Source organism: Amphiprion ocellaris, chromosome 10 (genome assembly GCF_022539595.1).
Source record: "Amphiprion ocellaris isolate individual 3 ecotype Okinawa chromosome 10, ASM2253959v1, whole genome shotgun sequence".
Lineage (NCBI taxonomy): Eukaryota > Metazoa > Chordata > Actinopteri > Pomacentridae > Amphiprion > Amphiprion ocellaris.
The window spans coordinates 11905114-11930025 of NC_072775.1; the positions used below are offsets into that span (position 1 = coordinate 11905114).

Consider the following 24912-nt stretch of genomic DNA (forward strand, 5'->3'; position numbering starts at 1 on the left):
CAACAAAAATTTCAGCCACAGCTGCCAGAAAAATTGCTCGGGATGCAAAGGAAAAACCCACAAATAACTTCAGCTGAAATATAGGAGTCTCTGAAAAAAACTGGTGTAGCTGTTTCAAGATGCACAATAAGGAGGCACTTGAACAAAAATGGGCTACATGGTCGAGTCGCCAGAAGAAAGCCGTTACTACGCAAATGCCACAAAGCATCCCGCTTACAATATGCCAGACAGCACAGAGACAAGCCTCAAAACTTCTGGAACAAAGTCATTTGGAGTGATGAGACCAAAATTGAACTTTCTGGCCACAACCATAAACGCTACATTTGGAGAGGAGTAAACAAGGCCTATAATGAGAAGTACACAATCCCTGCTGTGAAACATGGAGGTGGATCACTGATGTTTTGGGGATGTGTGAGCTACAGAGGCACAGGAAACAAGATGAATGCAGCATGTTATCAGAAAATACTGGAGGAAAACTTGCACTCATCAGCCTGGAAGCTGCACATGGGACATACTTGGACGTTCCAACATGACAACGATCCAAAGCACAAGGCCAAGTCTACCTGTCAGTGGCTACAACAGAATAAAGTAAAGGTTCTGGAGTGGCCATCTCAGTCTCCTGACCTCAATATCATTGAGCCACTCTGGGGAGATCTCAAACGTGCAGTTCATGCAAGGCAGCCCAAGAATTTACAGGAGCTGGAGGCTTTTTGACAAGAAGAATGGGCAGCTTTACCATCTGACAAAATAAAGACCCTCATCTACAACTACCACAAAAGACTTCAAGCTGTCATTGATGTTAAAGGAGGGAATACACAGTATTAAGAACTGGGGTAAGTAAACTTTTGATCAGTCATTTGAGTAGTTTCTGTTGTCAATATGATTTAAAAAGAGTAAATACAGTTGTTTGATAATAAATGGCTTCACCCAACCACTTATCATGCATGAAAGAAAAGTTTTTGTGTTATCATTCATATTCTCTGAAAAATGACCAAGGAATCATAAATTCTGCCAGGGTATGTACACTTATGAGCACAACTGTATATTAGATTTAATCTCACATTTTGACCTACTTTGAAATCTAGAGTGAAGACCAGAGGACTGTAATATTTTTGAATGCTTGTGTTGCATTAAAGTTGACTATTTATGTACAGTATGTGTTTACATATATGCACTGATGCTTGTTGTCAGTGCATTTGTTACTTTTAGTTGATGTCCAGCAGTACAATGCATGTAGCATTGGCAGATGTGCTGTATGTTCAAGAAAGATAAATGGATGACACTAAACAAGCTTCAACACTTAGGAAGTTTTATCTATTCATTTATAATCAAAAGTGTTTTTAGAGAAACTTAGAAAGGACGCTCACAGCCTACAAAGCTTTTGAAATGTATAATACAAAATGCTTTCATAGTTTTTGTATGCATACATGTATTTGCATACACAGGAAGAGATGAGAGCAGCCATCCATGGTTTCTTTAGAATTGCAGAACATTCTGTTAGCATAAATAAATGTGGACATATAAGGCACTGAAAAATTAAAAAGATCTGAATCTCAGTAGAAAATATAAACTGCTACGATTTCATTTTAAATAGGAGCAAATACAGCTGGATTTAAAAGTAATGCAGTTACTTTGAGGTAATAATAAAAACTAAAAATTAATTTATATGCCTTTTCTTTAGAGTCAACATATCTCGGATGTAACGCAACAACACTGGGATTTCATACAGAAATAGAGTGGCACTTAAATTCTTAATTTACACAAATAAAACTCGACACTCATTGTATAGGCTCAGGTATCTATAGTATAATAATGCACAGTGCATGATGGACAACAACGCACTTGTTCTCAGCCCTCTTTGCTCAGTTTGGACATGACTGAGAGTTTGACCGTGACCAGACATGAAAATCATTTTGTCATGCGTCCCTTCACATGAAGTGGCAATCAGCTTGCGCAAGTCTTCCCTTGAATCAGATCTGTTACCTTTTTACTGCAGAAAAGCCCACGGGTGATTTGCGTAACGCCCAACCAGTTATCTTTTCCATTCTTAGCCACGCCCCGACGTTTACGCACTCTGTTAATCCACGCAAAACAGTCATCATTTGAGAATCGGTGTTCAGAGAGGATTGTCAATTCACTGCATTTGTTTTTACATTTGGTGCTTTTTAAAGACTGCGGCTTTTTTCTGCACTCATGCACAGTTGGCTTTACCACATGTAGTCTATTTTTCAGATTGCACCTGTGGATCACCAAATCTTACTGAAGCTGGTAAAGAATATTCCAGGTAAGTTTGTTGCAGCACAATGTAACGTGTCATTTTTCCAATTTGTACCTACTATATTATATGTGCAGCAGGAAAGTTGATGATAATGTACTTTGGTGTGTTTTATTGGGGCAGGATGTTAGGATGACTTTAGTCAGTGTTGTTTTCAATAAAAAGCAGTTATGAGGATGCTTGGGAGGGTGAGATAAGGGCAGAGTGTAGAAGAGAGGGGTCAGATAAGGACAGCAGAATGTATATACAATATATATATCATATACAGAAGTTTTCTATTTTTGCATATTTGTCACATTTAAATGTTCCTGAGCATCAAACTAATTTTTATATAAGGAAACACTAAATGCATTTTTTAGATTTTACTTTTTAAAGGAAAAATGCTGTTCAGCCCGTCTTGACCTATGTGAATCTAAGAAATGACCAAATTCATTTGGCAATTGGGTTCAGTTTCACCATCCACGCTCATATATGATTACTGCCAGGCTTGTTGAATCTAAACATCACTAAATAGAACCTGTCTGACTTTGTGAAGTAGCAAAAGGGTCTCAAAAAGCTGCAATATGATGTCACGTTCTAAAGAGATTCAACAGATATGAAACAAAGTCATTGACATTTATCAGGCTGGAGAGTTACAAAGCCATTGCTAAGTCTCTGGGACTCCAGTAAACCACAGAGAGACACTATCCACAAATGGAGAAACATGGACCAGTGGTGAACCTTCCTAGGAGTGGCCGGCCAACCAACATTTCCAAGAGCATGTCGATATCTAATCCAGGAGGCCAGAAAAGTGTTATGGAAATCTGGTTTAGTCCTAGAAAAAGCAATTAAAGTGCAACAGTATTTGTCATTTTGTATTTCATTGCAAAATAAAAGGAGTAACAATGAATAATAGAGAAGAAAAATGCAGAGTGAATATTTCAGCTGAAGGCAGAGCTCCGACACCAGGCTCATGTTCAGAGGTCTGACCCAGACGAAAACAACAAAATGCAAACTTATAGCAGCAACTGTCCTTCAAACCGAGCAGCTTCATCTTTATCATGAAGACTGCTCTGGGTGAGCCCCAAGACTTTTGGAATAACATCATGTGGACTGATGAGTCAGAGATGGAGCTTTTTGGAGGACATGGGTCCTGTTACATCTGGTATAAAGCCAATACTGCAATCCACAAGAAGAACATCATATCAGCAGTGAAACATGGTGGTGGTATTGTGATGTTTGGGGACGCTTTGTTTCCACAGGACCTGGACGACTTGTCATAATTGTTTGAGCCATGAATTCTGCTCTCTATCAGAAAATCTTCCTGGAGAATATCCACCATCAGTTCATGACCTAAAACTCAAGAATAAATGGTTTATACAGCAAGACAATGACCCAAAGCACACAAGCAAGTCCACCTCTGAGTGGCTCAAAGAGAACAAAATAAAGGTTTTAGAGTGGCCAAGACAAAGTCTGACCTTCAATCCATTTGAGATGCAGTAGTGAGACCTTCAAAGGGCAGTTTTTGCTCAAAAAATATCTAATGTGGCTGAAATACCACTAATCTGCAGAGAAGAGTGGGTCAAAATTCCTCCATGGTGATGTAAAAGACTGATCACAGACTTTAACTGCAGTTATTGCTGCCAAAGGCGGTCCAACCAGCTATTAGGTTCAGAAGTTCAGGGGGGGCAATTACTTTTCACTGGGGTGATATAAGTTTTCAATTATTCTTCAGTCACAACTTAAAAACGACATTCTGTGTTTTGTGGATTATCTCAGTATAATGTCCAATAAACTACAAATAATAGTTAAATAGTTTGATGATCTGCAACATTTAAGTGTGATAAATCTGCAAAAATAGATGAATCCTATAGGAGGGCAATTACTTTGACACAACACTATATATGTGTGTGTGTGTGTGTGTGTGTGTGTGTGTGTGTGTGTGTGTGTGTGTGTGTGTGTGTGTGTGTGTGTGTGTGTGTGTGTGTGTGTGTGTGTGTGTGTGTGTGTGTGTGTGTGTGTGTGTGTGTGTGTGTGTGTGTGTGTGTGTGTGTGTGTGTGTGTGTGTGTGTGTGTGTGTGTGTGTGTGTGTTACATACATGTCCACCAGATTGGCGTTTACATATTTACACATGTGTAGTTGTTGCATTTGCAGTGTAGCACACTAGTTCATTCATTTGTCAACAGTGTGTACATTAAGTCAAGCCAGATGTTGAGTTGTCCAAATGTCACCATGCACCACACTAAATAACCCACTTCCCTTACCCTTACTCTGTTCTTAATACCACAACAAGACACACCCACCTCACTGTTGACAAACGTGAATGAAGCATCCTGATGCCACTTGAGTGTATGGATTTTTAGAGAAAACAATAAGTAGCAAAAACTGAAAAAGGAAAGTTTCCTAGCCATACATTTGGCGCCCTTTGTAGCCTGGGGCATTTGGCAGTTGGTGATCTTTGCCTGATTGTACCCTGCAGACATTTAGGACTTAAAAATATATTATAATTTCTTTCACCCTTCACCTAAAATACCCTGTGGGTAACCAGTACTTACCAAATAATTAGAGTATAATTAGTTGTTTCTTTCTTCCATAATACCCAAATGTTGTTTCCTTGTTCTGGTACCAAGTGGAACCAGTAACTTTTTATATTAACTGATTCATGTGCTGAAATTATGCTGCATGTAAGGAATTGGGCAGAAAATGTTGAAGACCTCCTCACTTACTCTTTCTCACAGTACACTAGTCTAAATGGAGCTGACAGCTAATCCAGAGAAGAAGCTGATGAATGATGGCACGATTGCCAATTGTCCACCATCGAAGTGTAATGAGAGAGGCCAGTGGGCCAATAAGAGTGAATTTATTTTATCAGTAGTTGGAGAAATCATTGGTCTGGGCAACGTTTGGAGGTTTCCATATCTGTGCTTCAAGAATGGAGGAGGTGAGGATGTGATTAAAAAAAGTCGTATTGTACATTGTATTGTGAATCTGTTGCTTCATAAATCAAATTGTGTTAAGTCATTGATATGTCTATTAAAATGTTCTAACTTTGTATCATTACTTTGCTAAATTCTAATCATTAGGAGCTTTCTTGATCCCCTATGTGTTGACTTTGGTCTCTTGTGGAATCCCCATTTTCTTCCTGGAGGTGTCTGTGGGACAGTTAACTGGTCAGGGTGGAGTCACATGTTGGAGGAAAATATGTCCTTTATTTGAAGGTACAACTAGCGCTGCTGAGCATTTGGTAAATGTATTGTAGTATTACTCCCTTTTGTTAAATTTGCTGTTTTATTGATAGGTTTAGGCTATGGCAATATAATGATTGCACTTTACACGTTGATGTACTACATCATCATTCTGGCTTGGGCCTTCCTCTACTTATTCTCCTCCTTCCACACTGTGCTGCCCTGGGCCAGCTGCAACAACACCTGGAACACAGGTACACAACTGCTTTGTGTCAGTGGCTCAATAGTAGGTGCCATGACTTTATACTGGAATAAAATTCTAACACTTTCCAACCTTCTTCCACGACAAGAGAACTGCGTTGATTATGGCCAGAATGATTCATTTTATGGCACTGCCAATCACAATACAACATCTTCAGTTCAAGAATTCTGGCAGTAAGTATTCACAATACTAAAGTTATTTTAGAGTCATAAAAATGTGCCTTGACAGTTTTCTTTCTCTGAACACAGGAGGAGAGTTCTGGGTTTGTCTGGAGGCATTGAGGAGATGGGTAATATGCGCTGGGACCTGGCTGGGTGTCTTCTACTGGGCTGGGTTATCTGTTACTTTTGTATCTGGAAAGGAGTCAAGACATCAGGAAAGGTGAGATGTGTACATTTATCCTGCACATGGAGGTGAAGGTGCAAAAACCTCCACTAAAATGCTTTTTGCTGCACTTCGTGGAAAGTCATTACATATGTAATGATGCTTCTTTCTCAGGTCGTCTATTTCACAGCCACTTTCCCCTACGTGATGCTGATTGCGTTGCTGATCCGAGGTGCGACATTGCCAGGAGCTGCAGATGGAATTCGATTTTACCTTTCCCCTGATCTAACACGTCTAACTGATCCTCAGGTAAGATTTATGTGGAAGAGATAAGTCAGTGTATAACTGGTACACTGTAAAACACACCAGTATGGTTTTATAGCAGATTTTACAATGACAAAATTTTATTTGTTTAAATAAAAGAAACTGTAGTGAGCGTGCCTTGCAGAATCTGACTATCAGATTTTTTTTAAAAGCAGTAGTGTGTAGAATTTAGTCTCATCTAGCTGTAGATCCTTGATTGACCACTTGGGGCTGCTCAAAAGGTGAGTCAATACCCAGAGCTCCTCTTTTTAACATACCCAACTTTACAGCAGAAATGAACTTGTTTTCAAGTTTATTGGCTCCTTTTGAAACAAAGGAGCAGCAGTTCCACTCTGAGCTCCCTCCAGATGCTTCTTACCCTATCTCTAAGGCTGAGTCTAGCCACCCTACCAAGGAAACCCATTCTGGCTGCTTGTATCCACAATCTCATCCTTCTGGTCACTACCCAGAGCTCATGACCATAGGTGAGGATTAAGACAGAATAGTAAACCTAAAGTGTTTTATCCCAGCTCAGCTCTCTTGTCACCACAATGGTGCAACTCCTACAATACTTACTATGAGACACTAAATACTTAAACTCCTCTGCTTGAGGCCAGAGGGTTACACTGGATTCTGGCAGAGAATGATGACGTCAGACATGGAGGTGCTAACTTTCATTCCCAGTGTTTAAAAAACTCTCACCAAAACCCACATCTTCTCCCTGGTGGCATACACTGAAAAATGTTTTCAATATAAATAGTGTACATGCTTGGACATCCTTACCTGTTCAAGCATGAGCTTGATGAACTTTGTGCCGAGGTGCAGTTGTAGCTCTGCAAGGTTACTGGGGACTTGGCAGGTTGTCTGGATGTTGTCTTTTCATTCTGACAGCATTCATTATTATGGCCCCTGAATTAAGTAAAAATAAATGTCACACATACTGAGCAGTGTATAAGTACACTGTAAAAAAAATAAAATGCCATTTTTACAGCAAAATTCTGGCAGCTGTGGTTGCCAGAATGCTACCGTACAATTACAGTAAAACATTTTCTACTTTTATGGTAAAGAAATTTATTGATGTAGTTGATTTTAGGGTTAAAAAACGTGCATCATTATATATTTTACTGTTAAAAAAAGTTTTAACCTTTAAAAATTGGAAAATTTACATGAAAATACCATATAAAATAAAGTTTGTGTAACGTATTATAAATTTTACAGTATTTTTCCATCATCAGCACAACAGTTAGTGTCTTTAACATTAAATATATGTAGTTTTAGCAAAAACTGCGGTTAAAGCTGTCAAATATTAAAGCATATGTCAGTTATTAACACAAACATTAACACTTACTTTACTGTCCCAGGTGTGGATGGATGCTGGAAGCCAGATATTCTTCTCCTATGCTGTCTGCTCAGGCTCTCTGCCGTCTTTGGGAAGTTACAATAAATACAACAACAACTGCTACAAGTAAGAAAAATACATATCATGCTGTCTAGTGCCTCTACTTGTTCATATGACACATGATAGAGTCCGTAATAATCTTTTCTTTAATTTCAGAGACACTTTTGCCTTGTGCACACTAAACAGTTTAACCAGCTTTGTTGCTGGATTTGCAGTCTTCTCCATCCTTGGCTTCATGTCGTATGAGTTGGGCGTCGACATCTCCACAGTGGCTGAATCAGGTATGGAATGGTTTACAAATAAATACTTTGTTGCATATTTGCTCACTTTTAACACTATATAAAATGCACATGTCAATGGGTTTTTGTGTTTACCCAAAACCAGAAGCAAAATGGTGTTCCTCACATGGCATGTAGGTCCTCAGAGGGCTCAAAAAGCCATTAACACTCTTGTTCTTGTGCATGTGTTTCATTCTGATTAATCTGTAGCTGTGTTTCTGACCACAGTTACACAATAACTCCTGTACATAAGTCAAACATTTCCCCTCTCTTTAGCTCTGTTTTTGGTCTCAATAAACATCTGAAAAAACTAATCTGACTTTTAAATAATCCACTAAATTTACTAGTTAGCTGCTAACTTTTCATGATGGATTTTTGGTTTCACTGTTCAATACAGACATCCTGTTAAACTGTGAACTTATGTTTCTGAATTTTTGTCCATTGTTGTTTTGTAAATTAAAAAAATGCAATAAGAGACAATCTTGCAGTAGGAGTCTGAGCAGGAGTCGTAACAGTGATGCTAACATTGCAGTACAAAAGAAATAAACACCTCAGGTTTACACTACCATTCAAAAGTTTGGCGTTTCACCCAGACAATTTTACGCTTTCCATGAAAACTCACACTTTTATTCATGTGCTAACATAACTGCACAAGGGTTTTCTAACCATCAGTTAGCCTTTCAACACCATTAGCTAACACAATGTAGCATTAGAACACAGGTGTGGTGGTTGCTGGAAATGGACCTCTGTAATGTAGATATTCCATTAAAAATCAGCCGTTTCAAGCTAGAATAATCATTTACCATATTAATAATGTCTCAACTGTATTTGTGATTGCTTTAATGTTATCTTCATTGAAAAAAAAAAACTGCTAAGTGACTCCAAAGTATTGAACGATAGTGTATATATGAAGGTGAGAGGGATGTTTGCTACTATGACAGTCTATAGGCTTGTACAAATAACACACAGAATGAGAAAAGAATATAATTACCATGTTTATATGTCTGGAATATAATTTACATATTTTTTACACTTAAAAAATGGCCATTGAGTAATACTAGGCATGTATGCAGAGAAGAGGTCATGTGGTCGTCTTATCAGAACTCTTTCAGAGTTTAATGAATTGTCAATGAAATGTCATATATAAAAACTGAAGACATGCATTTTTTAATAACAATACTATGATCATTATCTACTGGTTTATAAGAGAGGTGCTAACTGGACCATTATTAGAGAAGGAAACAATGATTTAAAATGCCAAGACCGGAGTTAAGTTTGCATTTGTAATGGTGTGAAGTGTTACTTTGTATGATGGCTCCTGTATGAATCAAACAATCATAATACCCTCCAGGTAAATGCTGTCATATGAGAGATTTTAAGGTGTCTGACAATCATAGCAGGTCATTTCATTTGATACGCCAAAATTAATTTTTAAAAGTCACATGGTTTCTCTACAGTGCAGGTAAGAGGCATTGTCTTTTTGTTGCTTCGGTGCAACATCTTAAGTTGGAGTCGGAGATAAGATGTTGGTAGAACTTGTTTCTGAACAGTTTAACTCTACCATTTCAGGACATAGTTGCCTGGTTAATGTAGTAAAACTTGCTCTTATACTCACTCCAGACACATTTTGACCTCTGCTGTTGAACCCTTTAGGTCCCGGCCTTGCTTTCATTGCTTATCCTCGAGCAGTTGCCTTGATGCCTTTACCACAACTCTGGGCTGCCTTCTTTTTCATCATGATAGTCTTACTTGGACTGGACAGTCAGGTAAATATACTTTTGATGTGATAAAGACTTTCATACCATTTCCCATTACCGTTTAAGCTCCTTGATTTATGTGCTACAGATTATCACCAAATGCGTAAATAAAAAAAGAGCACTTCAGTCTTTTTCTCTACTTCTGTTTGGTTTTAATGGTTGTGTAACTTCATAGCAGATCCATAGCATTCTGTCAGTGTCTCTTACTTATTTTGTAGTTAATGGTAAAAAAAAGAATTAATGCTACCGTTTTGGTAATGCTACTATCCCAAACTAGAGTTGTTTCAATCCCAATACTAAATCTGGGGTTTGGCCCAACTTCGATAATTTGTAGTTAATTACCAGCAGCAGATAGCTAAGCTGTAATACTTATTTTAAGCTATTTTCACACAGGAACAAGAATGAATCACAAAAATGGCTATATCATATGCTACTGGGAAAGAAGAATGTTATTCCAATATAATGCAACACTTGCACAGAGGTCAGAGGTCATTAGGCGTCACATAAGGCTCTGTCATGGTGCTCGTTTACTAACTAAACTCCTGTTATGCTCTCTACCAGCTAGCTAACCAATGCCTCATATTTGTAAAGTTTACTGAGGGGATGTAGTAGAACGTGAACATATACAGTTTCTTTTCTTACCCACAGTTTATGTATCTGGAGGGTGCGGTTACATCCGTATCAGATATGTATCTGTCATTCTTTTTCACTGGTCACCGACGTAAACTACTTCTGCTGCTCATCTGTCTTGTCTGCTTAGTTACTGGCCTGTTTATGGTCACTGAGGTAAGAGTTCATTTGTAAAGTTTCTCTGCAAAATACATTTTGAATTGATCTATATCTTCTACAAAAATGTATTATTTTACCTGGTGTTTGAATCTCTTACATTTTTAATCTCCTAATTTTCACCGTTCTGTGCCACAGGGAGGACTTTATGTATTTCTCCTGTTTGACTACTACGCTTGCAGTGGAATGCCAATCATGTTTTTCGGCATTTTGGAGACCGTTTGTGTGGGATGGGTATTTGGTGAGCAAAAAGACACATTTGTTTATTTATTTATTGTCAATCACAAGTGGAATAGACACATGTGCATTCAGTAATGTGGCTGTAACGTTCCAGTGTATTAACAAATACACCACTAACATATCCTAAAACATCAGTATCCCTTTAAATGATGCAGAAAGGGCTGCAAAGTGGCTAGGTGGTAAAATGGTGTATAGATAATGGATGGATAGATGCAAAAAAAAATTTAGTCATTTTTCAAGTTATTCTAAGGTGTAGTGTCATTTCAATATGATTTTATGAAAGAATTTTGCTGTTAAACATACAAAAATATTTGAAATAAACAATTTGCATTGGTATTTAATGAAGTGATTCTTTTATTTCTCATCGGTACTGCACAAAGAACTCCTGTAGTATCTTCAAATTGAAATATATATGTATGCCAAGTGATTCATTATATTCTTTCCAAGTTTGATATGGCTAATATGACTGTCTGTCTCCAAGGTGCTGATCGTTATTATGGAAAAATAAAGGAAATGATTGGTTACCGCCCCTCACCTTATATGAAGTACTGTTGGAGGTTCTTGACACCATCTGTCTGCATTGTAAGTACGTTTATGGTGCATCGTCTGCATGTTGGAAAACCCCAGAGATCTGATCAAGGCCAGTTCATGCTCATGTAACCAAAAGAGAGAGGCTGTATAAAGAGATTTACCATCATCTACACCTTTACAATTTATCATTAACAGAAAGAGTTGTAACTGAAGTAGATGACACCAGATTTTAGACATGCTGTCATTATGTTTCCATTCAGTGGTGCCCAAACACAGTAGGAAGTTGCTAATTGCTAAGTTTGCGAGAGGGCAACAAATCTTTGAGATCAGTTTGTAAGTAGCTGCTGCATCCTGCAAAAAGGACAGTCACAGTCAGTCTTTATTGTATGAATCGAGCATCTACAGTGATGTGGAAACCATGAAGTGGCCTTGACAATCAGCTGAAATATAGGACAAGAAGGAAAAGAATATGTGTATGATGTTTATTTATTGTTCTCTGTATGTCTCTTGTTTTCTGAACAGGGAATACTGCTCTTCTCTCTTGTGAGGTTCACCCCTCTGAGATACAATAACACCTATATATATCCCGACTGGGGCTATGCCATTGGGATATTTCTTGCGTTATCGTCAGTTCTTCTGACTCCTCTGTATTTTCTCTACGTTATGGCTGTAACCCCAGGAACAATGAGACAGGTGCGTATGGCCACAAAGATTTACTGCCACAGACAGAGTTAATGAAGTACTCAGGTCAGATAAATCAGTGTAACCATTTGCAGTTAAAGGTCAATTCCTTGACCTGTCTCTTGCCAAAGCAAAAGCCTGTGTGTGAACAAACCTTGTGTAGTAACACAAATTTAAATCAACGTGGTAGTCTGTTTATCAGCTCCAGACATGTGTGGGAGCCACAGGTGGATGTTGGTTTGTTGCCATAGGGAAATATTTTCCATACTCCTCAATTCCTATAGTCCGAAACCGAATTGCATGAGACGTCAGAGGTAAATCTGAGGTTTTTAGTTGGACTCTATTATCTTTTATTTTATTAAAGGAGGTATGTTTCGATACACATAGCTTGAAGAAGAATTCAGTGGTAAATTCTGATCTTTTTACAGAGACTGACAACATTATGCACTCCAGCGGCTGAGCTCCTTCATCCAAGGAAAACTCCTTACCAAGAACCACCTCTGTTTGATAGTGTGTGCTCTGAACAGGACTGAGAAACCCAAAGGTGAGTCACCTGTTTTACTTTGATACCACTTTTTCTTGACTTTCACTGTGCAGAATGGTAACTGCCATTCCATGCAAATCTCTACCAATAATGTCCAGAAACCACATTTTTATGTCCAGGATTCAAGTGACAAAAGGCCTGCATTGGCTGTAGTAATTATGATTGTTAGTCATTTGGAACAAAACAGAACGTGCACAGTTATAGTACAGCAGCAGATCTACAAATGAGTGGATGTAAAAGGGAATCCATCAACAGATCTTTGAACTTTAACACCTGCAAAAACTGGTTTTCTGTTTCTAGACCATCAGTCTTTGTGTCTTTTAACCACTCTCCATCCCAACTTTAATCAGTTGTTTACAGGCTATGAGGTCCCACGTGTCTGGACTTTGGTATTTTTTCCCTCTTAGGCTGATGTTTGGCATCATACTGTAAATGTGTCTGTGTTTGTGAAGCCAGAAATAGGTCACAAATCTGTGAAAATTCTTTGTAGTCTTTTACTGATCTGCCAAATAAGACTTGTTTCAGCTGTTAAACACAACGACTCAATGACAGAGGTCAGGAACAAGACCCTGTACTGCTTTTTTTCTGTTGTCTCACAAGTTGAGCATAAAAAACACTCCATTAGTACGGTGCCCACATGGGATCACCAACAAACAGCTTCACGATATTAGAATAGCACCTAAATTTTTGTCATCTGACTGTTGATCACAGATGAGCCAGTAATTGTTTTTGCAGTTGTACTGAGGAGCACAGAAATTTTACAAAACAACATCCACATGAATGTTCAAAACCAAATTTTCCTAGCAGAACACTGGATTTTAAAGAGATAATTCATGTCATTCACTTCACTCGCCAGAGTTTTCAATGTTGTGGCTGACTGGTTTCCCAGCTTGCACAGGGAGCTTCTAAAGGGAGGAAAGGATGCTTGCACTGTGATATGTTGTTCTTGGTTTTTTTTTTTCCACCAGTATTTTAGAAAAGTTCAAAATTTTAAACGCTGGAGTTGTTGGGCCAGAGAAGCAGCTGGCAGAACTTGAAGCCATCATTTATGACTGAACAAACTGAATATGTTACTCAAGTTTAGACATTTTAAAAGGCCCATAACTCAGAGAAGTCTTTTTTTCTGGACGTATCAAAGATTTACCTCATCTTTTGTGACTATGGAGCATCAGAACATAACAAAGACCAGATTGTCCAGTCCCCTGCAGTTGGTTACTTCCACTCTGAAACAGAAAAGCCCCCAATATATTAATAGAATATAATGATAATAATTGCATTTTTCCTCCATCTTTACAGAAGCTGGTCTTGTTTTGCGCTGTGGCAGACCTGATGAAAGCATCAATAAACAGGAGTCTAAGGCCTGACCTGCAGTTTATTCTCAACACACAACATGGTCTATTTGAAGCTTTGCTGGAATGGATACAAAACAATATGTCACAGCGCAAAAGATGATTTTTAAAAATATTTTTCTGCCTATCAAAGAGAAAGAAGAAAAGTGATTTTGATTGAGTTTCTTTGTGTAAATTGCGGGTTAACTCACATACGGAATAAGACAAGATCCTTTACTGCTCCTCACGTCAGGGGAAATTTCCAGTGTTACAGCGGCAACATCTTTCAAAGCAGCACTAACCACATTTACAGTAATAATAATAATTATATTAACAATAATATATACAATATATACAAGAATGAAAAATAAATAAATACAGTATTGCTATAATTGACATCAGCATAAAGTGGCTTGTGGAATAAATATAACTGTAAAAGTGCAAAATGCCAGCAGTGCAAAGAATTGTTGTACAGAGTTTACCATGGTTAAAAATAATGATATAGTCCAGTTTATGTTAACATCAGCCAGTGATGCTGATGTTGTAAAGTCTTACAGCAGATGGAATGAAGGACCTGCGATAGCGCTCTTTCTTGCAGGGTGGATGTCTCAGTCTGCTGCTGAAGGAGCTGCTTAAAGACCCCACAGTGTCATGCAGTGGGTGAGAGGGATTGTCCATGATGGATGTGAGCTTTGCCAACATCCTCCTCTCACCCACCTCCTCTATGGAGTCCAGGGAACAGTCCAGGACAGAACCTCCTCCTGACCAGTCTGTTCAGTCTCTTTCTGTCCACTGATGTTAACAAAATTTTCTTATAATTAATGTATAAGTAACAGGTTTATAAAATAGATTGAAACTGAAGACATTTTAAATATACATCATGCATGTCAGCTGTACATTTGGTAACTTTTCTCTTGACTCTATCAGCAGCCTGTCCACTGGCTATTCCTTCTTGTTATTGAAGTGCAGTGTGAAGAACTCTGGTGAAAACTAGAAAACTATGTTCTTTGCCTTCTTAGCATGACCATATGGGATTACTTACAGGCTAGAGGACACAGTAGCGAAATAAGAATTGAAATCCAGCGCTGGATTTTTTTTTTGTTGTTGTTTTTTTTAACCTTGAAACAGCCATGTACCTGCAGTGTACGGATTCAGACTTCAGAGGCTTCATTAAAGCTTAATGGTCTGACAATCATAACACCTGCATGTATCAAGAGTAGTATAATCACCTAACTCCTGCTGTGTCTGAATGTTGTTGTTACGTCTATAATTGTCTGTAGTCTTAATGTATTCCAGAGGCAGCTAGCACAATGAGCAGAAAAACTAAATGTTGCATCATATCTTGCCTTGTGTTACTTCTGTGACTCAATCACAGAAATAAGGAGATTACAGTTATTACTTAATATTAGATAGGTTGGAGAGATTGGGCCTTAAGCTAAAATTTATGTTTAATTTATAATATGTACATTATTGCATTGCTGCTCTGCAATCTTGAGATAAAATGATGTTGTCAGCTTGTACGGTGTATCCATTCTCACCAACGTCATGGTCTGTCTATCTTTTTATGCAAAACCTTTTCTCCAAGTATGTGGTCAGGTTTAATAAGTACTGGTGAATAGTTGTGCAGTCCAACAGACCTGTTTTTTCAAGACCCCAGCAACAGTGACCAAAGTTATCTCTGTACCAACATGTAGTTTAACTACTGCCAAAGTGATTGTCTTGAACTGAAAAATTTGAATCAAATGAAGTACTTGGAGTCCACCATGTTTCTACTGTTCAGATAATAGTCAAAGGTTCTGAGATGGTCCTCATGAACCACTTCACAAGAGCTCTGCAGCAAAATTTGTTACAAGATTGTCTCGTTATCTCCAGTGAAACAGTGACGTTTGCCCCAGAATCAGAAGACTGCACAAGGACAATGAGTTAATTTTACACTTTTCTAACACTGGTGAAACAGTTACAAAGACTATGACTCAGCGGAAGTGAACCCGTGTTCCCACCAAAACTGTGCAAACGAGTAAACTGAATACCTTATGACCTCAAAACATAAGACACTCCAAAGACGCTACAAAAAAAGAGGATTATTTTATTCCATCAACACTGAACTGTGTTGTTCTAAAACCTTAAAACTAGGGGAGGAAATACAGATAAATAAAATTACATCTTTAATAATTAATTTTAACCTATGCTACTTTATGTATATGCAATAATACCTTTATAATGTAATATGATAGTTTTAAGTTTAAGGCTTGTTTCAGTGCCCTGAGTCATTGAGTGATGTACAGCAGGACAGACTGCTACAAGTAAGAAAAATAAACATTTATCCTCTCTATTATACTTAGTCTGCTTTTTGATTTAGTATACATGTCATTTTTTCTTTTTTTACAGGGATGCATTTGTTGCTGTTTTTTCTGTCTTCTCTGTGCCACATTTCGTGTCATAAATAAGTTATGCATCAGATCTGACTTTGCATTTTGTGTTGCCTCTTGTGTGGTTGATCACAAGCTGAGACCTGTTTCTCTGCCACAGGGGTAAATTGCACAACAGTAAAAGGTCAAAACTTGGAACACCAACTCAAGACATATAGTGAATTAACTAGCCAATGTATTGGCTACAAAGCTTCATCTAGTTTGGCATTTATTTTCCACTACTTGCAGATCCTGGCTTAATGTACAAACTTGTTGCAGAAAGGTTCCAAGTAATCATGTTGTAGTCATATATTAAATTATTACTTTACCTAAAACACATAATTTTAGAATGAAGAAATGTTTTACTTCTGACAGTTTTGAACACTCTTAAGGGATTAGTAACATATTTAAAGGCGTGTGTAATGAATTGTAGTTGTTACGACTCATTGAATATTGCAGCAGTTTGCTTAACGACAAGCATTGTATGTACATTACAACCACTGTTCCCTCTAAACTGCGCGCCTGCGCAATTGCGCACTGCTGACACGGTCTCCGTGCACAGAAAATCTAAGCTGCGCACAAAAAAAAATCCAACCTAAATTGAAAATAAAATAAACACGTAACAATTCATTCTGTGCTATTTTTCAATGTGAGTCAGTGAGTGACCGGTGACTGGCTGCTGCAGCCAATGATGCGATTCACATACGTATTTACCATAGACTGTATATAATGGTATTTACGCAGCTAATCAACGTCATGGCGTCCTTATGTGCAGCCATCGTTGTTCTCATAGGTATGAATGAGTAGATAGGACACGCCCCTTTGAGCTGCGTGCTACAGCGAGGCTAAGCTAGTGGGGGCAAAGTTTCAGTGCATTCCGTTGATGTAGACAGCGTGAAAACGGAAACAACAAGTATGCCGGCTCACTGTGCTGCATACAATTACACACTGCGTCGTACGATTGAGACAAGGAAACTTGGAATGACTTTTCATAGGTAAGAATAGTTTTTGGCTCTTTTTTCATTATGAAATCTTGTTGAGAGCTTCCAGTCTATGAGAGCTAACTAGTTAGCCACTAGCAAAACGCTAAGGCGAGCTAGCAGCTTCACAACCAAATACCAGACGATTAATAGTAGCTGTAGTATAGTTGAACAAGCAGTAGTAGTAATACTAAAAGTACAAGCAGTAGTAGTATAAACAGCTGTTAGAGTCATAGAAGTATTATCAGCATTTGTAATAATATTACAAGTTGTAGTAGCAGTGCCAGTATCAGCAGCACTACTAGTAGTAGTCACATTGCTATTACTACCACCAATACTACCAATAGTAGTTATAAAGCCTAACTCATGTATATCCAGATTACCATCTATGTTCTTCCTCCAAACCCATTTTATGATTGGGATTACAGGCAATTCTTTAGGACTGCTCTCAAATAATTGAAATGTTACTAAACAAGGTTACACCTATCAAATTAAATAGCTCTGGTCTCCAGTATATTGGCGAATTTGGTTATTTGTACTTAATTTATTAGCATGATTTCTTTTTTAGTATGTTGTGTACAGACTTAATTACTTCTCTGTCTACTTTTCTTACTCCATGTAGGTTTCCCAGAGACTATGGGTTGAGGAGGAAGTGGAAGTTTGTCGGCTTAGACCTGGTGTCATTCCATCAGTGTTAAACTTCCCGGCTCATCTTGGAAGAGTACGTACCAGAAAGACCACGACCAAGCAGCCTTGAGATCTGAGGCAGCGTCTCCCTGAGGTGGGTGTCGACGGTGTTCACAGTCAGGTCTGTGGTAATCCCGTCAAAAAACAAAACAGAAAAAAATCTAGATTATAAATCAACATGTAACCAAAGCAATCTGTGTATAACGCCATAGTATAGGATGTAGTTCAGAAAATGTCAAAGTATAGTATGCTTTACTCAAGAATAACATAGTATGGCCTGTAGTTCATAGTACAGCATGTTGGCAAGAAAAAAAACCAAAACATAGATTATTATGTGGTTCAAAAAGCGCGAAATGATAGGATGTTGCCTAAAATTGTCATGTATGATATGTGGTTCAAAACATGTCATAGTGCAGTATATTGTCAAAATAGTATGTAATTCAAGAAAACATCAGAGTATAATATGTCATCTAAAAAATGCCATAGAATAATATTTCATTGCACAAGTAAAAGTATAGTAAGTTTTAAAACTGTTCAAATTCTTAAAATATGTTGCTAAAAAACAACAAAAAAAAATAAAACAAAAAAAGTCATAGTAATATGTCAATTAAAAAAGCCTATAGTATAGCGTGTCGCCCAACAAACATCATAGTATAGCATGTCGCTCTAAAAACGTCACAGTATAGCCTTTAGTCCACAGCTGTCAGTAAGTGAGGAGCAACACAAAAACAGTCCAAACGCTGGTTTCCAGAGGGTTAGACAAGAATTTATTTGAAAAAGTAAGTTTACAACAACACAACCTGTGAGGGGTTAAAAAACAAATGGGTGTTAGTGAAATAAAAATAAATCAACAGAACTAAAAGTGAACTTCATGTTGACATTGATGGGCATTCCAACCAGGAACAAAGTAAAAGATAATCAATATGGAAAAAAAACTCTTCCTGTTCACCTCTTAAAACCCAAAAACACACCGCAGTAGCACCCTAAACTGAAACTACCAATGGGTTCCCTGTTTTCCTTTCTGAACAATTCAAAGGTCCCTCTCTATCTCCCCACACATCCACCAACCACTGGAACACATCTCCAAAGTTCTGCCGGGCCAGCTCAGCTTCCCCTCAGAAGAAGTGCCGCCACCTGCCAGATGAAGGAGCCTTTTGAGAGGCAGCTGGCATCGTGATTGGACTGTACTTTGGTCTGTTCCAATCCAGCTTCAGCTCCAGAGACGGCAGGCGGGACGAGTCAACGGAGGCCGGGTGGACGAAGGCATGCAGCTGAGTACAATCCAGAAAACAACAGAGGAGGAGTGCAGCTGCCCAGAGCCAGAACAACCAGAGTAGCATGGTATGTCTCTTAGAAAACATCATAGTATAGCCTTTGGTATGAAAAAACGCCATCATATACATCGTATATTGTACAAATAACAAGTCAAAGGAAAGAGACATACATTGTAGAATTGTAGTAATTGTGGGCTGACTGATTTACTGATTATCAGTATTTTATTTTTTACTGATTTACAGTAATAAATCAATTTAAAAAAGGTGCTACTTTGGCTCTGAACCTTTATCTACCTGTGGTCGCTCTGTCTTCTGGAGTGATTTGATTGGTTATACGTCACGAATAAAACTCCTTTAACTTAACATCTGTAAACAAAACAAAAACGTATCGTAGTTTTCTGTTAGAGTTTGTGTTCTTCTAAGTTTAACTCAAGATTTTAAATACTTTCATTTACTGCCAATGAATATTGACTCCAAATGTCTCACTAATAATCATTATCAGCCTTAAAAACCCACAAAACACCCCTCTATACTCGACCACACTTAGTACAGTCCAGTTCCCCCTTCTATAAATCTGCTTGGAATCTTCCACTTCCTGTTTGTCAAAGTGGCCTTCTACCTGGACAGGTTTTGTTGGAGCTCATGCAACAAACATTTTGGGTAACTGCACTTTAATATGGATGGATGACACTGAATTAGAGTCTGTTTTAATGAGACTGAGTTAAGATGTGTAGCTCTGTCATTAAATAGGAAATTATTTCTCAGAATTCACAGAGAAAAGTCTGAAATGTTTGCTAGGTTAGCGTCCCACATGTTCTTTGGCTCAGCTAAAGCTAACTCTCTCCAACTTCTGGATCTCTTGAGTTGCTTGTTGTTAAAATATCTTGCTAGATTTGCTGAAGCTCAGAAAGTCTGAGATGTTTGTTCAAAATAAGCTCATTCTCAAGTCTTATCTGAACTGTCCTCTTTTGTTTGAACTTTCCCTAAACTTAGGAGTTAATGACAGAGCAGCACATCCAGACTCAGTCTCATTTATGTAGAGATTAAACTTCAGTGTCATTCATTGATGTTAAAGTGCAGTTTTTCAAATATTTGTTGCACATGCTCCTGACCAAACCAGTTGAGGTGGAAGACCTGAAGAGAAAGCTCCAGAGGATGAATATCACACATTCACATTGGAAATTAATGTCCTTTAATTAGACATTGTCATGCAAAAGTTGGATTTCCCTTTAATGATGTTCAAATCTTTGTTGAGTGTTTTGTTGATGTTGGTTTCTAAATGTTTTCTGACACTCGGCCCCAAAGATTAAAACCTTCTACGGCTCACAAGCTGCAACAATTCACACATTATCAACTATCTTTCTGACTAAACTAAGATAAAAAGTGAAAAACTGCCTGATTCCTGCATCATGAATGTAAATCTTTTTGGTTTTTATGACAGTAAACTGAATATATTTGGGTTTGACATTTTATAAACCAAAACATGAAATGAATTACTGGAGAAAACAATCAACAGATTAATGGACAAAGAAAATATGTTTTCCAACATATATGGCTGAATTACTCCAACATTACAAGATACATACAATTTAAATTCTATTTTATTTATAAAACGCCAATTACAGGTCAAATTGTCTCAAGACGCTTTATTTTTATATTTTTTTGTCATATTTGAAATATGACAAAGTAAGAAATTTAAAGCTCTTGACCAACCCAATTTATTATTTGGTTTTTAAGAGACTAATCGACAACTAAAATAACTTTCTCCACTAAAACTAATAAACATGAGGTCAAATAGAAGGAACAGTTTTAAATACTGCAGTCCCACGATGACAAGAATAAAGTTTGTCATCAAAAAGTAAATCTGCTGGTCGATTCCATTAAAGTCCTAATAAATGATAATAAAGTGTGATACTAAAGGTTTGTGGTGCTAAAAATGTCAAAGTAAAGATATCAAGTTGAACATGTGGATGGAGGTTGATAAAAGTTGACCTTTCATTTCTCTGGAGTCGAGTCCATGGATTTTATGGATGGTGGTTAAAGACCTGCTCTTCTAGTCGTCTTCCTTCTAGTCGCTGTAAAAAGTCAGTCCATCCTGGCTGACTTCAACACCTCTTCATGACAGCTTGTTCTGCCTCCGACCTCGTGGAAACTCCAGAAACTCGGGAAAACCCGTGGAGACTCGAAGAACTCGTGGAGACTCGAAGAACTCGTCGGGCGGGGGAAGGTGTGGTGGGTGGTGGGGGGAGTAGAGGGGGGAGGCCGCCACCCACCTCCCCGCCTACTCTCCGCCCTGACTCCACCCAGACTCCGCCTTGGCTCCACCCATGTGGTCACTTCAGGAACTACGATGCCAAAGGGACGACGAATTTATTTCTTTTTATCTGATCTGTAGCTCAGTGAGTTAAGGATTTGCCTATGGAGCTGCAGGTCGCTGGTTCAAGACCAGACACTTCTTAAATTTTCTCAAAATCCTGACAAAGACAAAGAAAGAAAAAGGCCGGTGTCGGGTCTTGAACCTGCGACCTACCGCTTGGTAGTCTGTCTCTTATCCCCCTGAGCTACTCGCTCAGATACAAATTCTTCTTTTTTTTGCGCATTTATCATCTATTTTTTGTCGTTTTCGAGTTTTTTTTTAACTCGGGTCTCGTCTCGACCGTTTTTCTCAGGAGGTTGGACTTCAGCCTTTGTGCTGGAGGGTGGAACCCTCAATTCCAAGACTTTCCAAAGCCTCCACACCTCCCGAGTCCTCAGGACCTGAGCTTTCACACAGTCTGAGGGCTGAAATTTTCTAAGTCCCACAGTAGTTCTCTGTTAGTTTGAACCTTCAGACAGTCTGAGGACTGAAATCCTGAAAGTTTCTCTGTAGTTCTCTGTTACTTTGAACCTTTCGACAGTCTGAGGACTGAAATCTTAGAAGTTCTTGAGTAGTTCTCTGTTAGTTTGAACCTTCAGACAGTCTGAGGGCTGAAATTGTAAAAGTTTCTCAGTACGTCTCTGTTACTTTGAACCTTCAGACAGCCTGAGGGCTGAAGTTTTAAAAGTTTCTCAGTACTTCTCTGTTAGTTTGAACTTTCTGGTTAACAGAAGCCTTAAAACTTGTGACCATGAGTCTTGATTTCACATTTAGACTATCCATCTGAGTTCTTCTCAGACCTTCACCTGTGGGTTTTTTAGAAATCCTGAACAAACTTTGATTATTTTCACTGAACAGTAAAGTTTGTAGAGATCAGAAGGTAACATTAGTTTGATCATTGCCTTCAACTACTAGTAGACTTTATCTGGAAAGCAGTTTTCTTAAATGAGTTCTTAGTAAATCTGTCCACAATCAAACCAAGAACATAGAAAGAGGAAATGTTTAAAGACACAACTTGATGTTTTCATTTCAGACTAGAAAACACTTTAAGAACTTTATCTGTTTTTGCTCTTTTTGATTGTTTTATTGTCTCTTCTGTTTAATTTGATCTTCTAAAGTCTAACTGGTGTCTTTTCAAATGTTTTGTCTTTAGTTTGATTCTTTTTAAATGTTTAGTTTTGCTCTTTTTTCACCTTTTATTCTTTTCTAATGTCTGATTTGATTTCCAAATGTTTTGTCTTTTTAATGTTTAATTGTTGTTTTTTCAGATGTTTTACTGGCTCACTTGAAAAATTTCCTTTTCTTTCCCAATGTTTAATTTTTCGATTAAATCTTTAAGGTTTTACCACCTTTTAATGTTTCATTTTCTTTTTAAATGCTTCATTGCATTTTCTGTTTAATTTCTAATTAAAGTTTTATTGTCTTTAAGATTTAATTTTCTAATTAAACATTTAGTTTTTTAATTAAATCTTTTGTCTTTTTAAATGTTTAATAATCTAATTGAATGTTTTGTATTTTTAAAAATGTTTAATATTCTTGTTTAATTGTATTTTTAAAGGTTTAATTATCGAAAATATTTCATCTTTAATGTTTAATATTTTTGTTTTTAAAATTTTGTTTAATTTCATAATTACATGTTTTGTATCATCGGTTTAATTATCTAATTAAATATTTTGTCTGTTTAATATAATTTATTTGCATTTAATGTGTAATTTTCTTTTTAAAAGTTTTATTGTATTACATGTTTTTTTCCTTTGACTTAATTGCTTTTTGTTATGTAGTTTATTTCTTTAATCTTTTTTTCTGTCAAGATTTTAACCCCAACCTTAAAAATGAAATAAACCCTTAAATCACAATGAAAATACTTCTGTTGTCACAATCATGAGTTAGTCAGTTATTCAGTTTATCAATTCAACTTTATTTGTTTAGCACCTTTTACACAGATGACAAAACTAAACAAGCAAAGAGAAAAAACTATGCTAAAACTATGATTAAAACTCAAAAACATTTCAAAAAAAAGATTTAACATGGTAATAAAATATGTTGTGTCCAGCGGATGGAGGGAGTTTATTGAAGTCTTCTTGGGCTCACATGGGAAATCATCTAAAATATAAACATGATATTCAGTCTAAGGAAACTGCAGAGCGACAGAAGAACCAACAATATCTCCTGTTTTCTCCTTTAATGAGTCAACTCTTCTTGTGCTTTCAGACCAAAGAACTACAGACTCTTCACAACCTGCTCAAACTCTTGGTACAGGACCTCACCACACGGGTCAAGAAGGTTTCTGTCTCATTTCTACTCTGAAGATCACCTTCTCCTGCTCAAACTGCTGACAAATGTTTCTGCTGCTCTAAAGTCTGCTCTCCAGAACTTCCTAAAAACTCTCAAAGTCTCTTCTGCTGCAGGTTGCTTTGTAGAACTGTTGCAGAAACCTCTACTAAACCACATGGAGGGGCCTCAAGATAGTCGTCCAAATGAAACCATACAAAAACCAAACTAGCACAACCCAAACGCTAAAGTCTCCTGCAGCCTACCAGAGAACCTCTGAGAACAGAGAATCAGGACAGGAACTCTTACCTTCTGGACAACCAACGCTGGTTCACAAACAAGAATACAGAATGTGTCTGACCAAAAACCTCTGAAGACTCACTACAGCCAAGATAAAGACACAACTCAGCTGCACCAAATCCACTAATCACTGCACACATTAGCACCATGTGCTAACTGTGGCTAAAGAACCACATTTACCAAGACAACTATCCAGTACAAAGCCCTAAAACACACCAAGAAACACATTAAAGTCGATTTTACTGCTGGAAGCTGCAAGCCAACGCCTAAAGAACAAACTAAAGCAACGGAGCCAAACCCAGTTCAGTGGTGAAGAGAAGCAGAGGAAATGTTTGTCTGCAGCTAAATAAAGCAGGAAGACACTGAGCTGCTCAGGTGTTCCTGATAACACCAAGCAGCCACCTGGACAGCCAATAGGAACACAGCTTACTGGAAGTCCAGAGGGCTGGGTTAGTGAAGGAAATTTAATTTAAAGTTGAAGCAGAAAGTTAACAAAGAAAGTTGAAAACCACCTTCTGATACCTGAAATCTCTGAGTTTTCACACAAAGAACACCTGAACATGTCAAACTGGTTCCATAGTAGAACCATCATTGTAAAAACGTCATAGTATGGTGTGTTGCTCAAAAAACATTAGGACCCGGCTGTCAGGGGACAAACATGTAAGAAACATGAGAACAGAGAGAATCCAACCAGTAGGTCACAGTTTATCATCCCCCAGTCATCTCCTGAAGTCCATATGGTGAGAGACATCAGTATCTGGTT

General features: G+C 37.8%; 1 protein-coding gene across 6 annotated transcripts; it reads left to right on the plus strand.

The window, feature by feature from the left end:
- Window positions 1-2092: 2092 nt before the first annotated feature.
- Window positions 2093-24660, plus strand: LOC111586387 (sodium- and chloride-dependent betaine transporter-like). 6 transcript variants are annotated; one of them, XR_008603094.1, is made up of 19 exons: window positions 2093-2284; window positions 4994-5196; window positions 5339-5473; window positions 5554-5694; window positions 5791-5875; window positions 5951-6083; window positions 6201-6335; window positions 7691-7794; window positions 7885-8009; window positions 9660-9772; window positions 10412-10549; window positions 10688-10790; window positions 11271-11371; window positions 11843-12013; window positions 12430-12545; window positions 13842-17276; window positions 17884-18042; window positions 18985-19289; window positions 23790-24660. XR_008603094.1 is itself a non-coding variant. In XM_035941906.2 (16 exons), the coding sequence occupies exons 2-15, from the start codon at window positions 5007-5009 to the stop codon at window positions 12532-12534; spliced, it is 1779 nt and encodes a 592-aa protein (XP_035797799.2). In that variant the 5' UTR covers window positions 2093-2284; window positions 4994-5006; the 3' UTR covers window positions 12535-12545; window positions 23790-24660. The 6 variants fall into 6 exon arrangements, 1 of the variants encoding a protein (XP_035797799.2); XR_008603097.1 differs by lacking the exon at window positions 18985-19289; XR_008603095.1 differs by lacking the exon at window positions 18985-19289 and having other exon boundaries at window positions 17884-17982.
- Window positions 24661-24912: the final 252 nt, after the last annotated feature.

Excerpts from the sequence above, each read along its gene's own strand:
- LOC111586387 (XM_035941906.2), top strand. The coding sequence starts at position 5,007 with ATGGAGCTGACAGCTAATCCAGAGAAGAAGCTGATGAATGATGGCACG. Across the intron at positions 5,695-5,790 it reads CAACAACACCTGGAACACAG|AGAACTGCGTTGATTATGGC; the intron begins GTACACAACTGC and ends TTCCACGACAAG. Across the intron at positions 9,773-10,411 it reads TACTTGGACTGGACAGTCAG|TTTATGTATCTGGAGGGTGC; the intron begins GTAAATATACTT and ends TCTTACCCACAG.